This window comes from Pseudorca crassidens, chromosome 2 (assembly GCF_039906515.1).
Source record: "Pseudorca crassidens isolate mPseCra1 chromosome 2, mPseCra1.hap1, whole genome shotgun sequence".
Lineage (NCBI taxonomy): Eukaryota > Metazoa > Chordata > Mammalia > Artiodactyla > Delphinidae > Pseudorca > Pseudorca crassidens.
In genome coordinates, this window is record NC_090297.1 from 50,557,335 (window position 1) to 50,584,817 (window position 27,483).

General features: G+C 35.3%; 1 protein-coding gene across 2 annotated transcripts in view; it reads left to right on the forward strand.

Annotated features, from left to right (window-relative positions):
- HOOK1 (hook microtubule tethering protein 1) overlaps positions 1-18,043 on the forward strand; it is a 67,323-nt gene extending 49,280 nt beyond the window's left edge. For both annotated transcript variants that reach the window (XM_067726341.1, XM_067726340.1), the window contains 8 exons: positions 842-982; positions 2,795-2,888; positions 5,934-5,968; positions 6,518-6,600; positions 7,216-7,316; positions 10,384-10,485; positions 12,424-12,492; positions 14,280-18,043. In XM_067726341.1, coding sequence (XP_067582442.1) covers positions 842-982; positions 2,795-2,888; positions 5,934-5,968; positions 6,518-6,600; positions 7,216-7,316; positions 10,384-10,485; positions 12,424-12,492; positions 14,280-14,450 — 796 coding nt within the window. In that variant the 3' untranslated portion in view covers positions 14,451-18,043. The remainder of the gene's footprint in view (positions 1-841; positions 983-2,794; positions 2,889-5,933; positions 5,969-6,517; positions 6,601-7,215; positions 7,317-10,383; positions 10,486-12,423; positions 12,493-14,279) is intronic.
- The last annotated feature ends 9,440 nt before the right edge of the window (positions 18,044-27,483 follow it).

Sequence of the window (27,483 nt, forward strand, 5' to 3'; positions counted from 1 at the left end):
CTCTATGGATTTGCTTGTTGTGGACATTTCATATACATGGAATCATACAATATGCGTCCTTTTGTGAGTGAATTCTTTCACTTTGCATAATGTTTATAAAGTTGTTGATTTTCAATTTGTTCAGCTTTTTGCTGTTAAGATAGAGCTCCTTACATGCTGGGCTGGAAACTAACTTGCACTTTTTAGTTAGTAATATCCAGTGATATTAATCATTTAAAAATAGCCATTTTTTAAAGTGATGGTGCTGGCATTCAGAAGAACAAATATTGTGATTAATTAAAATTAGTTGCTTTTGGGGAATGGAATTTAGGAGGGCAGCAGGTAGGAAGCATTACTTTTTAATTTAATACCATTCCTATCATTTGCATTTTTAAAAACATGTATGTAAACCTTTAATAAAAATTTTTTCTAAAAACAAAAAGTCTAGAGACACTCATATGACTGTCATTATCATAAAAGTATACTTAAAAATTTAAAGCAAACTGTAGTTTCTTAAATCTGCTTTTTATTTATATGTTTTCTAAGGATGTGCTATATATTACCTTTAGTGTGAATAGTTTCTAAATTATCAAAGTAAAATAATTCATATCATGTCTTAGAGATTTACATAATAAACATTTATTGGCATATAATCTTATACCTGTACCTTTAAAAACTTACCATTTGTTTTTTTGAGACATAGTACTACAATGCACAGTTTTTTCTTAAGAACTTTCAGAAGCTTTGGTAACGTTTCAAAATGACAGCTAGCGAGTGGACAGGAATTTTCTTTTTTACAAAGCAAAGAATTTAAAAAACTCTTATACTTAAAAAATTGTTTTTAATTGCTTTTTAACATCAGGGAGGTGTTTATTCGACTGCAACATGAAAATAAGATGCTTCGATTACAGCAGGAAGGTACTGAGAATGAACGTATTGAAGAACTTCAGGAACAGCTGGAACAGAAGCACCGCAAGATGAATGAATTGGAAACTGAGCAGAGGTGACTGACACACTCCTTCATAATTGATAGTCATAGCGATTTAATTACCTAACCACAGAATCTTGATTCGCAGAAGTGGAAGATATTGTAGTTCCAATAATTAGGATTTGCACAAGTTTCGATTTTTGTTTTTTCATCTCTCACTACCCACTATTTTTAGCAGACTTTGTTAAAGCAAGTTGCTTATTCTTGAATTTCATTTAGATGTCTTCACAAATGACAAAAAATTAACAGATGAATAAATGACAATCTGGTTTTCAGCTGGAGTCTTGTGCATAGATGGTATGTAGATTGTGGAGTCAAATTTGAATTCCACCTCTACTTAAACTGGGCAAGTTACTTAAATTCACACTTAGTGTCCTCAGCTATAAATTGGAGATGACACCTATTTGCAGGTTCTTATGAAGATTACAGATAACGTGTTTAAAGCAAGTGGTGTACTTATCTGATATCAATGAGGTGTTCAAAAATTATAATGTTTAAAAAAAATAACGTTTATATGGTGCTTACTAGTGCCAGGCACTTTTCTAAGCACTTTTTAATATTAACTCAGTAAATTCTCACAATAAGTCTATGAAGTAGTAACTATAATTATCTCTTTTTTTATGGACAAGGAAGCTGAGGTGCAAGGTGTAACTTGCCCAAAGTTACACAGCTAATAAGTTCTGGATCCTGCGTTTGAACCCTCTGTCAACCTGACTTCAGAGTCTGTGCTCTTTAACCACTTTGCTAACCTGCCTCTTATAATAGCATACTGACAATGAAGGTATTTGGATTTATCTGACCTACCTTTATTGGATCTTAGAGACCACCAGGAATTTTAAAGACACTTGAACCTTGTCTCTCAACTTGTATGTATACTATTACATCAACTGCAGTTAAAAGAAAAATAACGTTTTAGCTTTCTGAAGAGACCATTAAATATTGCTGTTTTATATGGTTCAATATCAGCACTGGAGATCCTAAGTTTCAGCTGTTAATATAGGAAGATAGACATGTGAATAGATAATTATTATGTGATAACTGTAATATTGGAAAAATGGAGTGTCATGATGGTCAGGTGTGTTATGTCATATATATATGAAGAGAGAAAGTCAGACAGATAGTAACTCTCTCTCTCTTGCTGGTAACTTCAATGGCAGTAATGATTAAGCAGGGTTTTTTGTTTTTTTGTTTTTTTGACTGGAGTATAACTGCTTTACAGTGTTGTGTTAGTTTCTGCTGTACAACAAAGTGAATCAGCTATACGTATACATACATCCCCTCCCTCTTAGACCTCCCTTCCACCCCACCCCCATCCCATCCATCTTTAATGAGATTTTGCCAAGTTAAAAAGCTGCAGTAGTTGCTAGTGCCAATCTCTTTAGTTGAAATAAAAGTCATGAAGAAATGGTTGGAAAATGGTGGCCTTCCTCTTCTCCCAACACCCTGTGAAATCTGAAACAAGAAATGGAAACCTAATTTCCATTCATTAAAAATACAACTGAAGGAAAACTGAGCTAGTTTTCTGATTTTTATACCAGTGAGTACAGTGCAGAAACGTTATGATTTGCCGCTGACTCATTAAGAACCTTAAATTTTTAAACGTGGGCATGTATGCTTTCAGGATAAAAATGTCTTTTTTTAAAGAATATTTCCTTGAAAGTAGGCTACTATACCATATATTATACCTAGCCACAGATAATTGTTCAGCTTTGGTTATTGCTATTAAATGTATACATTATGAGTTAAATTGCATAAATGCACCTTTATAGATCCTTAACTACTTTGACTTTCAGTACAAATAAACACGTGTGATTCATCTTATAATAGGCTGAGCAAAGAACAAATTCGAGAATTGCAGCAGCAGATTGAGGACCTCCAGAAGTCTCTGCAAGAACAAGGCTCCAAGTCTGAAGGAGAAAGTGTAAGTAACTTAAAAGTTATGATAATTCTGTTGTGTATGGACTCTCTGTAATAGGTCCTGATGTCCAAATTAATCTTGTACTTGCAAGTGCTACCCTTATCATTGGGGGTGCCCTTAAATACCGTATATATATGCATAACAGATGCAGTGATTTTGCCAACTTGAAGCCTATAAATTGATCATATGGATTGGAAGGTGATTTCTATCTGTCCTACTTCAACAGCTACCCTTAAGTTCATGGTAATTCCTGATTGGGAGCATGCTACAATTGAGGCCTTCACAGTTTTGCTGGGATCCCAACAGGACTGGCCTGAGAAAACCCTAGTGAGAGTAATCTGCAGTCAGAATAGAGGAAAAGAGAGAATGAGAAAATGATCTCTACCAAAAGAACATTCAAGAAGTAGGTCACATCAGCCTCCAAAGGACAGAAATCTTAAAGCAGTCTTGAAGTACATCACCCCTTATTTCTTCCCTCCTTTCATACAGACTCATGGCCTTGCCATTTCTCATGGTTTTTGATGGCAAACAATTGTGAGGGCAGCGGTAAGAGGACTTAAAAAAGATCAAACAGCCTAAGTCTGAATAGAACTAGCAATGTTTATATAGTTCAATCTCTATATACTGAGAGGAGAAGAAGTAATAATTGAGGGAGGAATGTATTTAACTAAAACAACAACAAAAAGATAGGGCTGATGTCATACTTGACACATTGGACCTGTCTTCAAGATCACACAAGTATTACAGCAAATATTTTCCTTTGTTTCCATTGGGAAGTGTGACAGAAACTGAATATCTGCCCTTGATTCTTTTGCACTTGCCATCCTATCTTCATGCTTTTCAGTATAGACTAAATCCTTCCTTAATCTAGTGTCCCTTGTACTTCTTTTATAGCCTAGCATTTAAGCTAAAATTAGGACTCAGGGCCATATTCTTGTTAATATCCCTTGTAAGAAGGTGTGTTTCTGTTGTGTTAGCAACCTGTGTAGCTCATTCTCAGTCTGGACTTGCAACTAGCAAACTTACAGAATGAGAGCAAAGCACAGGTGGGCTGGCCCACAGACCATTCTTTCCTCTTCTTTTCTGCCACAGCTTGCATCTCAAACAGTCCCCCAAGAGAATTATTTGATGAAAGTTTGGCATTTGGAAAATATAAATAGACTTTGTAAAATAGTATGGATGAGCAGAGATTTTTTTGAACTAATATATGAGAGAGAAAATGAACAACATTGAAATGGGAGTTGGATCCATAAACTCAAATTGAAGAACTGCTTTCTTCACAAAGACTTCAAAATACTAAATGGGCTTTGTGCCAATAGCTCCTCAGTGGGCTATGCTATTGGGAGTCTAGGAAGCAAAATGAAGGACAAAATGTTCATTTCAACAAAAAGCCCTTTTTGTTGACTATAACATACATACAAAAAAGTATGTTGTGTATGTGCATTGTGTATGTGTGTGTGTGCATATTTCCTAGCTCTGCTCATGGAAGAGGCTTAGAAACAATGATCCCAATAAGCATGCTTGAAACTGAGCGGGACGCTGTAGAACCCTCCCAAGTACAAAAGTCTTTCTCTGTCTCCCATTTCATGTTTTAAGGAAAAAGGCTTTGGCCTCCTAGACCTTACCTGAGTTCTAAAGGGCAGATTCAAACAGTTACTAATTAGGGAAGGGAGAGAATGCAGAAACAGAGGAGGAGCGGTCAAGAAACAACAGTGCAGATGAAGCATGGTCCTGGTTCCTCCTCAAAGGATATACATAACAATATATCTCTGAGTTCTTCTACAGGAAGTAAGATCCCCACCCAGGTGGAGGATGGTAACTTCAGGCTGAGCACATGATTTCTAGAGCACTGCCCTGTTACCTCACCACCAACCAATCAGAGAAAGGTCATGCACCCTGTAGCCCTCCCTCAAAATTTGCCTATAAAAACTCTTCCCTGAAAACCATCAGGGAGTTCAGGCTTTTTGAGCATAGGCTGCCCATTCTCCTTGCTTGGCCCTTCCATAAAACTTTTTCTGTTCCAAAAAAAAAAAGATAGGGCTAGATGTGTGTTAGATATTGATTGGATAGAATGTTAGGTAACTATACTTGTATTGATGAGGGAGAGTAAATAAAGAGATGAAAAGGAAGATTGAAAGGGTTGAGTTTTCTTTCTGTCTTTTATACGCTTTATATGATTTTCTCTTTTTTCCCTGGGGGCTTGGAAAATAGAAATCATCTCATGCATGGCAGCATCTCATATGTGCATATATACAGTATTGTAACCTCTCTAATACAAATTTTTTTAAGCCACATTAAAAAATATTTTTAAATGGGATCATTTTGGGGTAGTACATTTTGGATTGCAGCGTTTTAAGGATTTTAAATTTATCTTTTTAAAAAAATTTATTGGTGTCCAAATTACATTTTAGATTATATATTTTAAACTCTTCAAACTATTTGGTAGATGATACAGAACTAGTATTGCAATCTAAATTCCTTTTTGCAATCTAATTCCTAAGTTCTTTTAAAGAGGAAATTTTGTGTTTTAAATTTTATTTTTTAACAAAATCCAATTGCTTCATTTTGATGTTAATATTGAAAGTGCTTGCATTTATAATGATAAAGTTTTATTATAGAGATAATTTTTGTTCATTAAGTCTATTCTTTAGTGAAGGTCTAAAATCCTAAAATTTGTGTTTTAGATGGATGATTCTTTAGGAGTTTAAATGTTTGATACTCCTCAATATATCACATTCAGCTTGCATTTGCTATTTTCCTTTGAGTTCAAATTTTATTTTCATTGTATTCAAAAATATGAAGTATTTTTCTGCTATGATACTTACTCTTCCTAATTTAATTTCCTATTCTCTTTCTCTTTCTTCTTTGAAGTAAGAATATACCTAAAATTTCCTGTTTTTAAAAGTATGTTATTAGAAATACAAATTTTTAAAACATTTATAATTTTATATAGTATCCCTTCAAAAGGAGGTAAAGAGATTTCAATGTCTGGAAAACTTACCTTTGTCACAATAGTTATCTTACAGCAACTTTTTCTAATTTTTATAGTCCAGCAAACTAAAGCAGAAGTTGGAAGCTCATATGTAAGTAAAACTGATTTTCATTTCAAATATGAGAGGGGAAGGGTTTTAAAAGCTTCTGAAGTTATTAATATCCTTTTCTGATTTTGTTTATTAAAAGTAAAAACGCTGATGCCAATTCAGTGTTCACCACTGCTATCAAAAGTGAAAAGAAGAACATGGTAAAAGGGTCAGCCTACCTGCTCATGATCCCAAACTCCTACATTTTTTTATCGCTAATGTCGTTTGAAGAGTTTATAAAGCAGACAACTGTCAGAACTAGATTATGTGGAAGTGTGGGATGTTTAACCTATAAAATATTTAACTTTCTTAGGAAGCAAGGGTGGCCAGGGGAAAACTGTAAAATTTTTGGCACCCACCATGTGTCAGGCAGTTTACATCCTCATAACCAACCCCTAGAATATTTGGCAGGTATTATTCCCATTTCACAGATGAAGAAACTGAGGATCAGAAAGTGACTTTCCCACAGTCCACAAATGTTATGTGGCAGAAACCAGTTTTCATTCTTAGGTCTGTTTGGCTCCAAAGCTCCATGCTCTTTCCACTACTTAGGGAAAAACTAACGGAGGTCCATGAAGAATTACAGAAGAAACAAGAGCTCATTGAAGACCTCCAGCCAGATGTAAACCAGAATGGTAGGTATTTGTAAAAATCTGGATCAGACTTTATGTAAAGATTTGACTTTTTTAGTTGAAGGATGCAAGAACTGTGTATATAAGTCTTCAGGCAATGCAGATACGTACATTGCAAATAAGAATCATAATAATTTTTAGTGATTTAAGTAATTAATAAATGATCATATCCTAAAGCAAAAAAAGGTAAATCTAATAAAATGACCTGATATATAGGAGTATCAAACATTGTAAAATATAATAAAATTAATACTATGGAAGTGTAAATAAAATAATTTATAATCAGATTGAAATGAACTTCAAACATGTAGAAAGAATGCTTTATTTTGTGATGGTTGTGCTTACATTGTAAGGTGTATTTGCTCAATGAAATACTTGATAGAAGGGAGAAAAATAACTCAGTAAAGCAGATTAGAGATATTTTTTAAGAAAAAATAATACAAAATGATCAGGGATGTATTGGGTGTAGTTCAAAAGTTTTAGATAAGAATTGACTACAAAGAAGAAATGAAATGTTTCTCTTCTAAGTTCTCATTATCAGTCTTTAGAAAATATATTTTTTTTTATGTGAGGAGGGAGTACTTTAAATTGCTCGTTTCATTTTCTTTTCAATAACAGTACAAAAGATCAACGAACTTGAAGCTGCTCTTCAGAAGAAAGATGAAGATATGAAAGCAATGGAGGAAAGATACAAAATGTACTTAGAGAAAGCAAGAAATGTGAGTGGCTTACCTTTCAGGGTTTTAGTCTTTGTGAGTTGGGTTCTAATTGGGCCTTTCCCACCTCTTCTTGGATCTATGTCACATCGCTTTGCTCCCCACTACCCTGCCTTGCCAGTCAGGTTCCTGGTGCGTCTCCACCTCAGTCCTCATGTTCTTTCCCTCTCACTCATCAGCATCAGAAAATACTACGCATGGCTTCATAGGGACAGTTAAATATTGATTGTAGTGACCTCATATAGAGAAAATGACTACTGTAAGGTATGTAATCTTTAGCTCTTACAGTGAACATTTGCCTTTGTGAAAATTGAGCTTTGCAAACTTGTTTAAATTGTTTTAGCATTAAGTCTGTATTAGACAGTTAATGTTCTAAATGTTCACCAAACTTGTTTAAATTGTTTTAGCATTAAGTCTGTATTAGACAGTTAATGTCTAAATGTTCACCAGACTAATTATTCTTTTCCTTATTTCATACTTTTTCTTAAATATCTGTAAGTACTGTTCTCATAAAATCTTTTATTTCCATGAATATATTTTCCTAATTAACTGTAAGTATTCTCAAAGAATGTTAATGTGCCCTTTTTTAGTTACTGAATAAAAGAAGAGAATTTTATGACAGAGCCTTAAAATACTAACATGTCTTCCCTTATGTTTAAGTTTTTTATTTATTAAGGTGTAAATAGTACCTGCAGCAACAGGTACGCCCCAAGATCTCAAGGCTTAGCAAGATAGAAGTTCCCTTCTTTTCTTTTTATTTATTTATTTATTTTTTTGCGGCACGCGGGCCTCTCACTGCTGTGGCCTCTCCCGTTGCGGACGGAGCACAGGCTCTGGACCCGCAGGCTAGCGGCCATGGCTCATGGGCCCAGCCACTCCGCAGCATGTGGGATCTTCCCGGACCGGGGCACGAACCCGTATCCCCTGCATCGTCAGGTGGACTTTCAACCACTGCGCCACCAGGGAAGCCCAGAAGTTCCCTTCTTGATCACATGAAGTTCAGTCGTCAGTGTGGGAGGGGCCGTACTCTATGCAGTCATTCAGAGCCCCCAACTGACGAAGGGTCAGCCTTCTTCACTAAGGGGTTCTCAGATTCACTCGACATTGTCCAGCTACAGAGGAGGGAAGACAAGCCAAGATCGTATGGGACATATGTAATGGATCAGGCGTAAATCTCTTCCCTTGCATTTCATTGGGCAGAACTCAGGCAGGTGGCTGCACCCAACTTCAGGAGGCCGACTTACTAAACATCCGGGCAGTCTGCCACAGTTCAGTGTCTCTGTTACAAATGTGTAAATGCTTTCAGTAGAAAATTTATTGAAAGGTTCCCAGAGACAACTGCTGTTAACAGTGCATTTTTTTCAGTGCCTATTATCTCTGTGATTGTTTACCATAACACACCCACACACCCAATTTGTATGATCGTATCACGTATGATTTTGATCGTGTGATTTGTATTTTTAAACTTAATGTCCTCATGTTATATAAATATAGCTTCATATTTATCAAGCACCTGTCATGGTAAGCACTGGGAATACAGCAGCAAACAATACACTTGTGTATGGAGCGGACTGCAAAATTAAAGAGTTAGCTACATAATATTCTTTCAGTTGAGTAGATATATCATTGTTTACTTAGTCAACATCCTATTGTTGGAAATAGTTTGTTTCCATGTCTTTTTTGCTCCTAGAAATAAGGCTACGGGAAACATATTTATACAGAAAGTTTCCCCTTATTTTGGTTTATTATGTTAACCTTGTTCCTAGGTTAATGCATCAAAGTTATTGGGTCAAAGGATAAGAACATTTTTAAGATGCTTAACATGTATTTCTACATGATATTCTAAAAGTATTATAACTAATTGGACAAAGCAATGACAATGAATACTGTATTCTTGCCATTATCAAATATTATCATTTAAAAAATAGTTGCTTTCTTGGTAAACATGATTTCATTTTTTACTCTTACACTATTTCAGGGGAGAGGTTAAAATAGTAACATATGTACATGATAGAAAGCTCAGAAAATATAGAAAAGTCACAACCATACTTTCTATCACTTAGAGGCAACCAATTTTTATGTGTTCTTTGTAATTATGATTTAAAAACTAATGTGTCTGCTTTTACAATGTGTACTTCATAAGGGGAGGTACTTCGTAAGAGTCAGTTGCCCTGACTCTGGCAAACTGCTGCAGCCCCATCTGCCACAGTGCCTGCCACGTTTAGCAGTGAATCGTTTTGAATGAACCACAGTAATGTTTAGGGATATTACTTTCTACTCTTTTTTCTTTACCTCTATAAACATAGATGAAATTTTCTTGTCATTAAATTTTAAATCTTTTAAAATAGATTTGTAATTAGGTGATACAGATGACCTTATTATTGGAAACTTGTTTTGCTTGTATTTATACCTAATATTTCTGAGTTGATTTGCTACCATACTGCTGACTACATAGTTTAGTTCAGTCTCTGAACAACATTCTGATCAAACTTTGTTTTTGCTCACATTTGGTAATTAACATGGATATGATTGAATACTCTAGAATTTGCAGACAAAATCATCAATGTCTATTATATTTATCTTATATATTGAATTACATCTAACTAGATAATGGTAGTAAAAGATTGTTGCTAAGAATTTTTTTTTGTGTTAGTTACTCCTACTTTGTACAGTTAGCAAGTTCCCATATAACTATTGAATTCATTTTAATTAATTAAAAAATGTTTTAATTTATCTGATTCAAGTTAAAGGTAGAAAAGTGTTATTTCAAGACCTCAGTGCTCAAAGCTTGATAAGGCTAAGTAACTATTTCTGAGTACTGAGCCTGGAGAAGGATATTTGATTTGGGGATGGGTATCTTCCCATTTTTGTACTGAATTTTTACACCATTTCTAGTCTGTAGAATGTTATTTTTGTTACTCAAATTAGAATGTGAAACAAGTTATAGTTAGCTCCTGGATCACTTTCTGGATAATGTTCCACTTTACACAGATTTTACACACTGTGTTCTTATTTCAGTATTTGACAAGATAAAGTGAATGTAAGAGATTTGTTTTTTTCCTTTAAACAGGTAATAAAAACTTTAGACCCCAAATTAAATCCAGCATCAGCTGAAATAATGCTACTTAGAAAGCAGTTGGCAGAGAAAGAGAGAAGAATTGAGATTCTGGAGGTAAAACTTCCATATTCATATATCTCCTCTTAATTATTCTGTCAATGTATAATTAACTGCTGTCAGTATTTGCCATTAATGATCAAATTTCACAAGAATTTAGAAGTTAGGAGTGTCATGTTTTAGCACTCAGTATGCTTATTACAAAGCATCTCACAAGCCCACAAGATGGGCCTCTACAAGCTCATGTGTCTTGCTCCATTGTATGTCTCTCCCTCTGTATCAGCCAATCATATAGACAGCCCTTCTTTCTAGTAGAGTCCTGCCATCATACTCCTTTTAATATTATGTGGATGAGAGTTCATTTAAAAAAAAAAACACAAAGCTCACCTTTTTAAAAATGTACTACACTCAGTTAACCAGATTCTTCTTTTACTTTTCTTCTCCCAGTAAATCAACTAGGAAGGTTATGTTTCAGGGAAATACACTATATTCATTTACCATTTTCTTCATATTATTTCAGGGAAATACACTATATTCATTTACTCATATTATTTCTGAGCCAGTAGATAGAGACTGTGGTGGAAATAATTTATTTAAAGCTTTAAAGACTTTAATGTACAGAGTACACACCAGCCTTATGGTGCACTTGCTGCAAGTGCTTGTCCAGGCCATGTCAAGTGTTGTAAAAAATCACTGGATAGAAGTGTCTCTCTGAAGAAATACTATTCATTCTTCAGGATCCAGCTCCAGTATCTCCCATTTATAAAGCTCTCCTTGTATATCTTAGGCAAAGTTAGTTGTCTCTTTATAGTGACTCTATGTACTTTGAACTCATGAATTCATCCCACAATAGCATTTTTCTTTATGGCATGTGTCAGAGTGTCGTGAGGGCAGAGGCTGTATCATATCTCTGTACCCCCACGGCATTAAATATCACATCAATCAGAAGCCAAGGTTACAGCTTTACTGTTAACTTGTCTTAAAGTTGTCACTCCTTTCTGGTCCTCAGTCTCCTCATCTGTAAAATAATGGGACTTGAACTGAATAATCTATGAACTCTAAGTTGCTTTGAATAGTCACTTCCCAGTGAAAGCCAATGAGAATGTGCACCAGTGTTGATACTTGAAATGTAGCTCCTTTACAAGTGTGATGACAAAATGGTGCCTCTAATATAGGGCTGTGAGGAAAATCTTAAGTCACAGCATATGGGCCTTTAATTTATGTGTAGTTATCTGTACACACACTGCAAACACTAAAAAGGAGAAAACTAATGTTTATAGCAGAGGTTATTCTGTCTGCATCCTTCTCGGGCAGTCTGTCTGGAGTGGATGTGAGCGAGAAGATGGGCATCTTACCTCCTTTGTTTCCTGTATGCTTTTTGTACCACGAGCATCTTGCTGTAGGAACATTCATATGTTTTAGATGCCAGCTATATCTGGCGCGCTCCACAACATGTACAAAATCAGCTGTATTAGAGTAACTAAGAAATGAACGTCAGTCTCTAGGGTGGCACGCAGATAGGGCCCTGGGCAGTGTAGCATACAGTCACCAAGGACTGAGACAGAACAATTCTTGTTAAGCTTTACAGGAAATTTTAAAGGATTTTCTGGGGTATTTTTCCCTACATCCTTTTTCTCCGTAGTTTCGACTCTCCGCAGGTGCAGCTTTGTTTTGTCACCTAAGCCAGTTGTTACTTTTTTCTCTAGATATAGGAGACAGTAGCATAAGAATCACTCGTTTCTCGTTTGTTATTGTTTAATATCTGTTCTACCAGTACAGTTCCTAAAATAAAGATTTATTAGTCACAATCTTACTCTTTCCTAAAGGTGCTGGGCATGCATTTCCCATGATTCAGCTTTACAATTTGTATACTTTCTGTGCCTCACAATGCATTCTTCCCATTCTCTTGATCATGGGCATAGTGAAAAAAATATTCCATTTTCAGTAATTTGGGTTTGTTTCTGGAATTTTAATAGTCCTCATATCTTTTTCCAGAGTGAATGTAAAGTAGCAAAATTCCGCGATTATGAAGAAAAACTCATTGTTTCTGCCTGGTATAATAAGGTGAGTTGAAATTTAGCCAGTGAATCGATGTTTAGAACAGTGTTTATCAAACATTTTGACCATGAACCACAGAAGGAAATATACTTTATACTACAAATTAGTATGTGTTCATGTTTATGTATAACTGAACAAAGTTACCTTGACTGTGTGTGTTGCACTCAGGTGTTTTCTATTATATTCTCTCGTTTTTTTTTTAAATGTTGATCATAATCCAAATTTACTTTATATTTTTAGTTGATTTTGACTTTGAAAACCACTAAATTGATTTCAGGACTCACCAACCTTTAAGTTAATGCACATGAAGCACTCATACAGTTCTTAAACATCTTTAGAATCGCCTTATTTGAGCTAAAACATTTAATTTGTGCTTCATAAAGTGTTTCTGTAGAAATACGAATATCTGTATAATGCAAAATTAATTGCTTCTAGTACTCAGCATGTATTTTAACATCCCTAAAGCCTCTCAGTGTATCCTTTGTTGTATTTTCTTTTTTTTAATCCAGAGACTGCTCTTTAAGAATTGTCTATCTGTCCTAACAGAGAAAATAGTATAAAATAATTTGGTATATTTTATTTTGTCATCCTTAGTATGGTGGGATGTTTTCAAGAGTAGCATTTCCTGATGTATATGGTTCTTTCGAGTATCCTAATCAGCTAGCATAGATAATAACACAGCCATTATCTACCTTAGCTGCCATTTATTTAGTATGAGGGAATATCAGTTTATAGACTCTCCACATGTGAAGCCTGTGCTTCACCATGAAGAACTGGTTCTCCATCCTCAAACATGCCTTTTTCTTTCATGTCATCATACTTTTTGTCTGCGTTTTCTCCCTCCCTTCTCTATTTGGTGAAATCTGGCTTAATTTAGCAAGACCTTGAAGGAGATTGTGTGAGGTGTCCCCAGAACCTTCCTTCATGGGTTAGCCATCCTGGTTAAGATTAGGCACAATGTATTATTTTCCTTGTTGTTCTGTGGCCTCTTGATACATAAATCATCAAAGATATTAGAGCCAAATAATGCATTATTTAATCATTTTTCAACCCATATTTTTTGAGCATTTACAATATTGTTGTCTATTGTACTAGTTACCAGTGAAGCTAAGTTCAGTAAAATCGCTTTATGTGATCTAGTGAGAGAGGAGTAGTGACTTCTTCCCTTAGTAAGAAACCCAATAGCCACAACTCCAGTAATTTGTCATGTACTGATATATAGCTAGACCATAGTAAATTTGAACTATTCTGTGATTCTCAAACTTTAGCATTCAACAGAAGACTTGTTAAAACACAAACTATTGGACTTACCTGCAGAGCTTTTTATTCAGTAGGTCTGGGTAGAATCCACAGGTATAATTTGCACTTTTAAATTCCCAGTTGTGCAAACGTTAATCCAGGGACCACACTTCAAGAACCATTGATCCTAAGCTTTTCTCTTGTGCTGTGTCTGCTCATAATGGCTGGAGTAATGGCCCCAACACAAAAATTTGCCTTGGGACTTTTTTCTACTGTTAGAATTAAGCTTAATTCTGGAGCATTATTTTAAGCTACTGTTTTTAACAATTTCAAATTTAATGGGTCAAAATAGAGAAACAGGGATTTATGCCTTTGTTTTCCCCTTTCTTACTGGCATTATCACGTGGAGTGTAGCTCCTGAACCCTTAATTTTTCTATAACAATGAGGAAGATACCAGCTATATAGAATTGTTTTGAGGATTAAATGACTTTGTATATGTGGAAAGCACTTTGCAAACTCTACATAGTCATGTTATTTGTTTATTTTTGTTCAGAGTCTAGCATTCCAGAAATTAGGGATGGAATCTAGACTCGTGAGCGGCAGTGGTGCTTACAGAGACACGGGGGCTTGTGCTCCTGCCCGGTCTTTCCTAGCACAGCAGCGGCACATCACCAGCACCAGAAGAAATCTCTCTGTTAAAGTTCCTGCTACGACATCTGATTAAACTGCAAAAGAACACATAAACAGAAGTGCCCTTAAAATATTTTGTATCTTTCAACTAACTACCAGGTTGGAAAAGAAGTGTATGATTCTGGACATCAGCTATTTTAAAATCAAAATTCATAAAATTAGTCTTGCCAGCTGATTTTGAAAACAGAATGTGAAATTAGCATGTGTGAATAAATGGAAGATGATATAATAAGGCAAAAATCTCAAACATTTGTCTTTTGAGAGTATTATATTATCTCAAATTGACTTTGTATATTTTAGTTTAATGTTTTCGGTTGGACCAGTAACTAATTTGCAATGTGTAATCGGTAATATGTAATCTAAAAATACATCTATTTTAGTGTTTTGGTATAAAAATAGTTGTGAAAAAAAATAGTTGTGAGGTAGGCACGTGGAGAACTATACAAGAGTTATATTTTTTGACTTGACCTACACAAGGCGTTACCTCTGTCCTCTAATTCTGTCGCTGAATGGGTATATTTTATCATGTAATGGAAGATATAGCATTTGGAAGATTGGACTATTAAAATGACTTCTCCATAGAAGTGACTACTTGGCAATTTTGCAGATTTAGAAGAGGTCACAGTTCTCATATGTACCTACTATAAACTAAGGCTTCTGTGCAGCATGGTTGAAATGTTAAGGGTATAGAAATGAACTGACTTGAAGAGATGACTTTCTGATGGGAAGCAAGCTAAAAAATATACTTCGTGTGAAATGCCCACACTATTTTAATATAATTAATGAAGATTACAATTATTATTACTTTTAAGCATAAAATTATCAGGGTTTCTGCTAAAAAAAAAAAAAGATGCATTAGTAGTTTTGCCTCTTCACTGAAAAGAGATAGTGAAGTAGAGGAACAATTTGGAATCACTTTTTTTTTTTTTTTTTTTTAGCGGTACGCGGGCCTCTCACTGTTGTGGCCTTTCCCATTGCGGAGCACAGGCTCCGGAAGCACAGGCTCATGGGCCCAGCCGCTCTGCGGCATGTGGGATCTTCCCGGACCGGGGTGCATGAACCCGTGTCCCCTGCATCGGCAGGCGGACTCTCAACCATTGCGCCACCAGGGAAGCCCTGGAATCACTTTTATCTTGCTTACTAATTAAGGAATTTGTCTTGGGTTGAGTTTATGGTATTCAGTTCATTTCTGCCCAAAGCTCCTTTTTTCAAAGGCATTACTCTGTTATTTTTGGTCATTTTTAAGAGTCACACTTTGGAATTTTAATTTAGTTGAGTTGAGTTAAATCTGTGCTGTCCAATAATGTAGCCAAAAGTCACATTGGCAATTTAATTAAAATTAAAAATTCAGTTCTTTGGTTGCACTAGCCACATTTCAGATGCTCAATAGCCGTATGTGGCTAGTGGCTACAGTACTGGACAGTGCAGATATAAAATACTTTCATCATTGCAGAAACTTCTTGGACAGTGTAGTACTAAATCTTTTTATAATAACTTGGAAACACTCATTGATGTTAGACCACAAAAATGAAAAAAAGAAAAACGTTAGGACGATTTCAGATATGAAAAATAATTGAATTATGATGTAACTAGTATCTTACATTCCTTATGGTTGAATACCTTATGTTGTGACATAATCTTTCCAGTGCTATTCAGAACTACATACCTATCAGCATATGTCTAGACCACGGGTCAGCAAACTTTCTGTAAAGGGACAGATGGTCAATGTTTTAGTAAGTATTTTAGGTTTTGTGGGCCATATGATCTATCGCAAGTACTCGACTCAGCGGTAAGTATAAAATCAGGAGCCATATACAATATGTAAATTAAATGGGTGTAGTTATATTTCAGTAAAACTTTGTTTGCAGAAACTGGCAGTAGGCCAGATTTGGCCTGCAGGCTGTAGACATCTGTTCTAGATTTTATTCTTAGTTTTTTTTTTTTTTTGCAAATATGAGTATTGTTCCATTTACAGTATTATTCATTTAGATACTTGGTTTTTATATTCTATACCAGTAAATGTTTTCTAATCACTGAAAATATAAGAATTTCATACTATATTTGGGTCTCTGAGATTAGGGAGCATCTGTCAGGATATTTTATCAGGGTTACTTCTTTTGACTACCTCTTAGATTTTGGTGTTCTTTACTTGTACAATTATATTGTTGGATTTCATTTTCCTGTATTATTGTAGTCTCTGCTTGCCTGTGACTTTTAGTGAAATGAAATAAGCTTTTGAAAATATTTTAGCATGCTAATTAAAATTTTCTAAATATTATAGCATTTTGGTACATTTTGGTCAATGTAAGATATCTGCTCCTTTGGTGTTTACTACTTGCTTATAATTGAGATTTCACAAGCTCTTCAAGCTCCCTTTTAATGAAATTTATTGTAAAACATCAATTTCAATAAATTAGTATTTTCACAGTTCAATTGCTTATAAATTTTCAATCATTATATTTGGAATTTCTGAAAAATTCATGCAATTTCTGAATAAGGATGTAAGGCTAGATTCTTTTTCCTAAATAGAGAAAAAGCAAATTTTGTGATGATTTAGCACTTTTCTAGTTGGTAGAATTTAAAATGCTCAATATGTATTTATACTAATAAATTACTAATGTAATTTAAAGTTCTGTATTATTGTGATTAATCATATGGAAATTCAGGAACTGATCAGAAGTGAGAGTCTTTTCCACATCTGGTTAGTGTAGTGAGATTGACACCCTGTGGGTGGTAAAGCATTATAAATATTCATCTTGAACCATGATTATACATGTCTGTCTGTGCTGTGAGGCTTGAGTGCATATACCAGGGAAGAGAAATTCAGCATTTATCTCTCTGATTGATTGATAAGGAATTGAATGTCCCAGTGATTATAAAGTAAAACCACAGACCAATTTGGGAATGATCTTTAATTTTGAGTATTTGCTCTAAGATTAATAAGTATTCCTTTATCTTTTTAAAATAAAAGTGTGTATACATATGACAATGATGTTTATCCTCCGCTTAACTTAATGTATTGTGAAATATTTGAAGTTCACTCTATTTTTTTTAATGAATAAGGCTGTTGAACTAATGATTTAATATAGATTAAGAACTAATGTCTTGTCTAGAAACATTAAACTGAGTAGCCCTTACTCAGATGTCATCGTCTTTGATAACTGGAGCGCTCATTTGAATGTCAAATAATGCTTCTGCATCTACACCTGTTGCTGTATAGTGGCACATGTGGCCCAGTGGGTTGGCTTTTAGGCCACAGTACTATCTGTTTTAGGTTCTCTATATGTATATTTAATGAGAAACATTCCTATGTAAAAATGTGTGTATATGGTTGTATGCATACATTCTTGTGAACCTGTACCTTGCAAAGAAGTAGTTTGGAAATTTGTAAAGCACAAACATAAAAGGAAATCGTGTGCAGTTATTAAACTTGATGGAGCTTAAATGTAATTTTTAGTTTATAAAAGGTTCTTTCTATTTTCTATGGCAAAGACTTTGACACTTGAAAAATAGAAGCAATACTTGATTTATTTTTGTATTTAGTATATTATTTTAAATAAATGATTGTCCAATAACAATACTTGTCAAATGTTTTAAAGTAAATAAACTTTCCGATTCTGTGTCTGATATGATGAATTTTTAGTGGGTACAAGTGCACATTTGTTGCTTTAAATAAAGGACTTAAATATTTAGATTGGTAAAGAAAAAATAATTCTAATTTTTTCATTTGTTTTTGTGTGTGTGTGTGTGGTGAATGATGTGTAAAAATGATATTTTTGGTGTGCTCTTTTATATCTCCAATTTGCATTATCATGGAATCCAGAATATTTCTGGGGTTTTTTTGTGTTTTTTTGGCAAAGACTACGACTATATCCATTCTTTCTCCCCTTCTTCCTTTAGCAATAGAACCCCATACTTCAGCTTGTTATATTTACCATGGGGTGGGGGAGTTAGATTAACTACTTGCCAGATTCCCTTGTAACTAGGTGGGGCCATTTAACCAAGTTCTGGCCAAAGAGATGTGAATAATAGTGATGTGTGCCTGTTAAAAGAATGGGCTGCTTTCCCTAGCTCTTCTCCCTCCCCATCTGGAATGCCATGTGCCTGAGGGCAACCCTAGTGGAACAATAAGGAAGAAGGCACTTGTATCCTGAAATCACCATTTAGTCATATCAGCTGTGGACTTCCAACCCAGATTTCTCTTAGTTAAGCAGTTTTTAAAGCTGCTTTATTTGGAGGTTTCTTTCTTCCAGTACCCCATTTCCGAATCTTACACAGGTTTTTCAAAATGAGTTGTGAAGTTTTTAGAAAAGTGCAGGTGTTTCATGTTCTTGGAACGTGTCTTGGAAAGGTTTAATTCTGTTCATGTTAATGGATGCTCAATAAATATTTGTTTAATCACATGAAGTTAGTTAATGTGTCAGTTATGGAAAGATGATGGAGACAGAAGTGAAGTCCTATCTCACTCTAGGTAGATCAACATGATCCCAAAAGACCATGATTCTACTAATTTGACTTTCTGAACTATACAATAAATGCTGGCCATACATTATTTTGTGACTAGTTCACTAAGAACAACCCAGAGTTCTAGCCCTGTACTGACCAATGTGATGGCTGTTAGCCACACTGGTTATTAAAACAAATTTAGATTTTATTTCCTCCTTCTAGCCACATATGGCTAGTGGCTCTGTTATTGGACAGTGCAGATTAAGAACATCTCTATCATCACAGAAAATTCTATTGGACAGCTCTACTCTAGATGTCTAAATTAAATGTACACATTCTACAGCTCTCTGAAGTTCCATATTATAGGGGATAACAAATGTAGTGAAGTGAAACTTTCAGGCATCACCCTGCACACAGGGACATGCTGAGGGATAGAGCTACAGTTGGATCCTTAATCTGGCTATGGTTTTGATGGTGACGTGCTCCATTCCCTTGCCCACCTGGGCTGCAGCAACTTGCTATCAGTAAAGTGGTTAAAAGTTGCAAGTTAGCCCTCTTGCCTCTTGCTTCAACTCAAACATTCCCCTCTTCCATAAATTCTTCCGGGATTTCTCAAAAAAGATGAGATACATTTTTCTAAAACTTTCAAAGTCTTTGTCTTAGCAACCTTAATGTGATCTACCTTTGTTTTTTTTTTTTAATGTGTCTGTCTTGCTACACTGTTTCTTGAGGTCACCGGCCTTAGAAAAACAACAACAAACCTAAGGGTTGGGTTTCTGTTTTTGTTTTGTTTTTTGTCAAAGATAAGCAGAATCAGGAAAACCTTAGACTAAGAATAAAGAAAACTCAAAATCATAAATTAAAGAGAAGACATTATAATGGATGCCTCAGAAATAAAAAGGATCATAAGAAACTATTATGAATAATTAAATTGTATAAAATTGGATAATCAAAAATGTATAAATTCCTAGAAGCATTCAACCTACCAAGAACAAATCAAGAGAGAATAGAAAGCCTGAACAGATCAGTAACAAATAAGGAGATTGAAACAGTAATCATAAACCTGCCCACAAAGAAAATCCCAGGGCCAGATGGCTTCATGAGTAAATTCTACAAAACATTCAAAAAGAATTAATACTAATCCTTCTAAAATTCTATCAAAAAATAAAAGCAGGAACACTTCCAAACTCATTTTATGAGGCCAAAATAACTTTGATACCAAAGTTAGACAAAGACTTCACAAGAAAGGAAAACTACAGGCCAATATCTCTAATAAATACAGATGCAAACATGTTTAATAAAATACTAGTAAATCAAATTTCAGCAGCATATTAAAAGGATATACACCATGACCAAGTGGGTCTTATCCCTGAGATAAAAGGATGCTTCAATATACACAAATCAATGTGATTCACCACATCAATAGAATGAAAGATAAAAATCACGATTATCTCAGTAGATGCAGAAAAAGTATTTGACTAAATTCAACATCTATTCATGATAAAAAAGTAAACTCAACAATATAGGTATAGAAGAAACGTACATCAATACAATAAAGACCATATATGAAAACCCCATATCTAACATCATAATCAATTGTGTGTGTCTATGTCAGGGGGAGACTAGAAACTTTTCCCTTAAGAACTGGTACAAGAGAAAGATGTCCACCCTCACCACTTGTACTCAACATATTATTGGATGTCCATACCAGATCAATTAGACAAGAAAAAACAAATGAGGCATTTAAAATGGAAAGGAAGAAGTAATATTATCTCTTTGCAGATTTCATAAACATATATGTAGAAAACACTAAAGACTCAACCAAAAACAAACAACTGTTAGACCAATTTTTAAAATTCAGTAAAGTTGCAGGATAAAAATTGACATACAAAACTTGGTAATTCTATAATACACTAACAATGAACTATTCAAAAAGGAAATTAGGAGAGCAATCCTATTTACAATAGCAACAAAAAGATTAAAAATACTTAGGAGTAAACAATCAAAGAGGTGAAATATTTGTACACCAAAAAATATAAAACACAAGGAAATTTAAGAAGACACAGATAGTTTTAACAACATCCCATGTCCATGGATTGGAAGAATTAATATTGTAAAAATGTCCATACTACCCCGAGTGATCTAGAGATTCAATGTTATCCCTATCAAAATGCCAATGGCATTCTTTACAGAAATAGAAAAAAAAAATCCTAAAATTCATATGGAAACACAAAAGACCCTGAATAGCCAAAGCAATCTTGAGCAAGAACAAAGCTGGAGGCATTACACTGCCTGATTTCAAACTATATTACAAAGTTATTATAATCAAAACAGACATATAGCTCTTCCACCACGTGAGGGAAAAAGAAAAATCTGTGACCAGATGTGGGGTCTCAGCTGACCATGATGACACCTTGAACGCAGACTTCCAGTCCCCAGAACTGTATTTTCGAGTCAGGACAAGATGGCAGAGTAGAAGCACCTGACTTCACCTCCTCTCATGAAAACACCAAAATCACAACTAACTGCTGAACAACGATTGACAAAAAAGACTGGAACCAAAAAAGATATTTTACTTCCAAAGACAAAGAAGCCACAATGAGACGGTAGGAGGGGAGCATTCATGATACAACCAAATGCCATACCCACTGGGTGGGTGACCCACAGATTGGAAAATAATTATATTGCAGAGGTTCTCCCACCAGAGTGAAAGTTCTGAGCCTCACCTCAGGCTCCCCAGTCTGGGGGTCTGGCATTGGTAGGAGGAGCCCCCAGATCACTTGGCTTTGAAGACCAGCAGGGCTTGACTATAGGAAATCCACAGGACTGGGTAAAACAGAAACTCCACTCCTGGAGGGTGCATACAAGTTTTTGTGTACCCAGGGAAAAAAGCACTGACCTCAAAGGGGCCTGGGCCAGACATACCTGCCAGACCCACAGGGTCTCCATGGGAGGCAGGTGGCAGCTGTGGCTAACTGGGGGACGAGGACACTGGTGGCAGAGTTACTGGGAAGTACTCATTGGTGTGAGCTGTCCTGGAGGCTGCCATTTTGACACTGAGATTTGGCCCCATCCAACAGCCCTTATGCTCCAGTGCCGGGACGTCTTAGGCCAAACAACCAACAGGGAGGGAACATGGTCCTACCTATCAGCACATGGCCTGTTTAAAGTCGTCCTGAGCCCACGACTGCCTCTAAACACACACTTTGACACAGCCCTGCCCACCAGAGGGACAAGACCCAGCACCACTCACCGGAGGGCAGGCACTAGTCCCTCCCACCAGGAAGCCTTCACAAGACTCTTAGACCAGCCTCACCCACTAGAGGGCAAACACCTGTGGGACCACAAACACAGAAAGTTAGACAAAATGAAATGGCAGAGGAATATATTCCAGAGGAAGGAACTACATAGAATCCTAAAAGAACAACTAAGTGAAGCAGAGATAGGCAATCTCCCTGAAAAAGAATTCAGAGTAATGATAGTAAAGATGATCCAAGATCTTGGGAAAAGAATGGAGGCACAGACTGAGATGATACAATAAATGTTTAACAAAAAGCCAGAAGATATAAAGAACAACAACAACAAAACATAGATGAACGATACAATAACTGAAATGAGAAATACACTACAAGGAATCAATAGCAGAACAACTGAGGCAGAAGAACACATAAGTGAGCTGGAAAACAGAATGGTGGAATCACTGCCACAGAACAGAATAAAGAGAAAAGAATGAAAAGAAATGAGGACCTGAGGTCTCGTAAACTCATTTCAGAGTTTAAGAGAACTTTGAGTCTCTCAAATGAGTTTAAGAGACCTCTGGGACAATATTAAACACAACAACATTTGCATTATAGGGGTCCAAGAAGGAGAAGAGACAGAGAAAGGGTCTGAGAAAATACTGGAAGAGATAATAGCTGAAAACTTCCCTAACCTGGGAAGAGAAACAGTCCCCTAAGTCCAGGAAGTTCGGAGAGTCCCATACAGGATAAACCCAAGGAGGAACATGCTGAGTCACATTGACACAAACTGACAAAAATTAAAGACAAAGAGAAAATATTAAAAGCCACAAGGGAAAAGCAACAAACTACATACAAGGGAATATCCATAACCTTATCAGCTGATTTTTCAGCAGAAACTCTGCAGGCCAGAAGAGAGGGGCATGATATATTTAAAGTGATAAAAATGAAAATCCTACAACCAAGAATACTCTACCCAGCAGGGCTCTCTTTCAGATTTGACAGAGAAATCAAAAACTTTACAGACAAACAAAAGCTAAGAGAATTTAGCACCACCAAGCCAGTTTTACAACAAATGCTAAAGAAACTTCTCTAGGCAGAAAAAGAAAGGCCAAAACTAGAAACAATAAAGTTACAAATGGGGAAGTTCACCAGTAAAGGCAAACATACAGTAAAGTTAGGAAATCATCTGTACACAAACATGATATCAAAACCAGCAATGATGAGAAGAAGAGAGTACAAATGCAGGATACAGGAAATGCATTTGAAATTAAGAGACCAGAAACTGAAAACAACCTTGTATATATATAGACTGCTATATTAAAATCTCATGGGAACTGCAAACCAAAAATCTACAATAATATACACACAAAAAAGAAAAAGAAATCCAAAGCCAACACTAAAGATAGTCATCAAATCATAAGAGAAGAAAACAAAAGAGGAAGGGAAGAAGAAAAGACCTACAAAAACAAATCCAAAACAATTAACAGAATGGCAATAAGAATATACATATCAATAATTACCTTAAGTGTAAATAGAATAAATGTTCCAACCAAAAGCCATACACTGGCTAAATGGATACAGAAACAGGACCCATATATATGCTGTCTATAAGAGACTCACTTCAGATTTAGGGACATGTACAGACTGAAAGTGAGGGTATGGAAAAAGGTATCCCATGCAAACGGAAATCAAAAGAAAGCTGGAGTAGCAATACTCACATCAGACAAAATAAACTTTAAGATAAAGTCTGCTACAAGAAACAAAGAAAGACACTATATAATGATCAAGGGATCAATCCAAGAAGAAGATATAACAATTGTAAATATATATGCCCAGAACACAGGAGGACCTCACTATATCAGGCAAGTGCTAACAGCCATAAAGGGAGTAATCGACAGTATCACAATAATATTGGGGGACTTTAACACCCCACTTACATCAATGGACAGATCAAGACAGAAAATCAGTAAGGAAATACAGGCCTTAAATGACATATTAGACCAGATGAACTTAATTGAAATTTAGAGGACATTCCATCCAAAAGCATCAGAATGCACATTCTTCTCAAGTGCACACAGAACATTCTCCAGGATAGATCACATTTTGGGGCACAAAGCAAGTCTTGGTAAATTTAAGAACATTGAAATGATATCAAGCATCTTTTCTGACCACAATGCTATGAGATTAGAAATCAACTACAAGAATAATACTGCAAAGAACACAAATATGTGCAGGTTAGACAATATGCTACTAAAAAACCAATGGATCACTGAAGAAACCAAAGAGAAAAAATACCTAAGAGACAAATGAAAAAGAAAACATGACAATCCAAAAGCTATGGGATGCAGCAAATCCAGTTCTAAGAGTAAAGTTTGTAGCAATACAATCTTACCTCAGGAAACAAGAAAAATCCCAAATAAACAACCTAACCTTACACCTAAATCAACTAGAGAATAACAAAAAAACCCAAAATTACTAGAAAGAAAGAAATCATGAAGATCAGAGCAGAAATAAATGAAAGAGAGACAAAGAAAACAATAGAAGAGATTAATGAAACTAAAAGTTGGTTCTTTGAAAAGATAAACAAAACTGATAAACCTCTAGCCAGATTCATCAAGAAAAAAAGGAAGAGGGCTCAAATCAATAAAATTAGAAATGAAAAAGGAGAAGTTATAACAGATACCACAGAAGTACAAAGGATCATAAGAGACTACTACAAGCAAACATATGCCAATAAAATTGACAACCTAGAAGAAATAGACAAATTCTTAGAAAGGTACAATCTCCCAAAACTGAACCAGGAAGAAACAGAAAATATGAACAGAACAATCATAAGCAGAGAAATTGAAACTGTGATTTTAAAACTCCCAACAAACAAAGTCCTGGACCAGATGGCTTCACAGGTAAATTCTACCAAACATTTAGAGAAGAGTTAACATCTATCCTTCTAAAACTATTCCAAAAAATTACAGAGGGAGGAACACTCCCAAATGCATTCTATGAGGCCACCATCACCTTGGTAACAACACCAGTCAAAGATATCACATAAAAAGAAAATTACAGGCCAATATCACTGATGAACATAGACACAAAAATCCTCAACAAAATACTAGCAAACTGAACCCAACAGTACATTAAAAGGGTCATACACCATAATCAACTGGGATTTATCACAGGGATGCAAGAATTTTTCAATATCTGTAAATCAATCCATGTGATACACCACATTAACAAATTGAAAAATAACAACCATGATTGTCAATAGATACAGAAAAGGTTTTGACAAAATTCAACACTGATTTATGATTAAAAACTCTCCAGAAAGTGGGCATAGAGGGAACCTTCCTCAACATAATAAAGGCCATATATGACATAGCTAACATCATACTCAACAGTGAAAAGCTGAAAGCATCTCCTCTAAGAACAGGAACAAGACAAGGGTGTCCACTCTCACCACTTTTATTCAACATAGTTTTGGAAGTCCTAGCCATGGCAATTAGAGAAGAAAAGTAAACAAAAAGAATCCAAATTGGAAAAGAAGTAAAACTGTCGCTGTTTGCAGATGACATGATACTATACATAGAAAATCCTAAAGATGCTACCAAAAACTTACTTGGGTTCATCAATAAATTTGGTAAATTTGCATCTATAGATTCCATGCAACCCCTATCAAATTACCAATGGTATTTTTTTGCAGATCTAGAACAAACAGATCTTAAAATTCCTATGGAAACACAGAACATCCTGAATAGCCACAGAAATCTTCAGAAAGAAGAATGGAGCTGGAGGAATCAGGCTCCCTGACTTCAGGCTACAGTATAAAACTACAGTAATCAAAACAGTATGGTACTGGCACAAAGAAGACTTATAGATCATTGGAACACGATAGAAGGCCCAGAAATAAACCCACACACTTATGGTCAATTAATCTACAACAAAGGAGGCAAGAATATACAATGGAGAATAGAAAGTCTCTTCAATAAGTAGTGCTGAGAAAACTGGACTGCTACATGTAAAAGAATGAAATTAGAACATTCTCTAACACCATATACAAAAATAAACTCAAAATGGATTAAAGACCTAAAAAAAGTATATATGTGTATAACTGAGTCACTCTGCTGTGACTCACACAGCAGAGATTGGCACATTATAAATCAACCATACTGCAACAAAAAAAAGAAAAAGAAAAAAAATGGAGTAAAGACCTAAATGTAAGCCTGGATACTATAAAACTCTTACAATATAGCATAGGCAGAACACTCTTTGACATACATGACACGAATATCTTTTTGGACCCACCTCCTAGAGCAATGAAAAATTTTTAAAAATAGATGAATGGGACTTAATTAAACCTAAAAGCTTCTGCACAGCAATGGATAAAATAAACAAAAAGACAACCCATAGAATGGGAGAAAGTATTTGCAAAGGATGCAACAGGCAAGGGATTAATTTCCAAAATCTAAAAACAGCTCATGCAGTTTAATTTCAAAAAACAAACAACCCAATTAAAAAAGGGGCAGAAGACCTAAATAGACATTTCTCCAAAGAAGACATACAGATGGTCAAAAGAGGTTAAAAGATGCTGAATATTGTTAATTATTAGAGAAATGCAAATCAAAAGTACAATGAGGTGTCACCTCACGCCAATCAGAATGGCCATCATCAAAAAGTCTACAAACAATAAATGCTGGAGATGGTGTGGAGAAAAGGGAACACTCTTGCACTGATGGTGGGAATGTCAACTGGTACAGCCACTATGGAGAATAGTATGGAGGTTCCTTATAAAACTAAACATAGAGCTACCATATGATCCAGCAATCCCACTCCTGGGCATATATCCAGAGAAAACCATGATTTGCAAAGATACAGGCACCCCAATGTTGACTGCAGCACTATTTACAATAGCCAAGACATGGAAGCAACCTAAGTGTCCATCAATAGATGAATGGATAAAGAAGATGCGGTACATATATACAATGGAATATTACTCGGTCATAAAAAAGAATGAAATAATGCCATCTGTAGCAACATGGATAGACCTAGAGATTGTCATACTGAGTGAAGTCAGACAGAGAAAGACAAATATATGATATCACTTATATGTGGAATCTAAAAAAAGGGTACAAATGAACTTATCTACAAAACAGAAATAGAATTACAGATATAGAAAACAAACTTATGGCTACCAGGGGGTAAGGGGGGGGATGGATAAATTGGGAGATTGGGATTGACATATACACATTACTATATATATATAAAAGAGATAACTAATAAGGACCTACTGTATAGGACAGGGAGCTTAATTCAATACTCATAATGGCCTATATAGGAAAAGAATCTAAAAAAGAGTGGATAAATATACAACTGATTCACTTTGCTGTA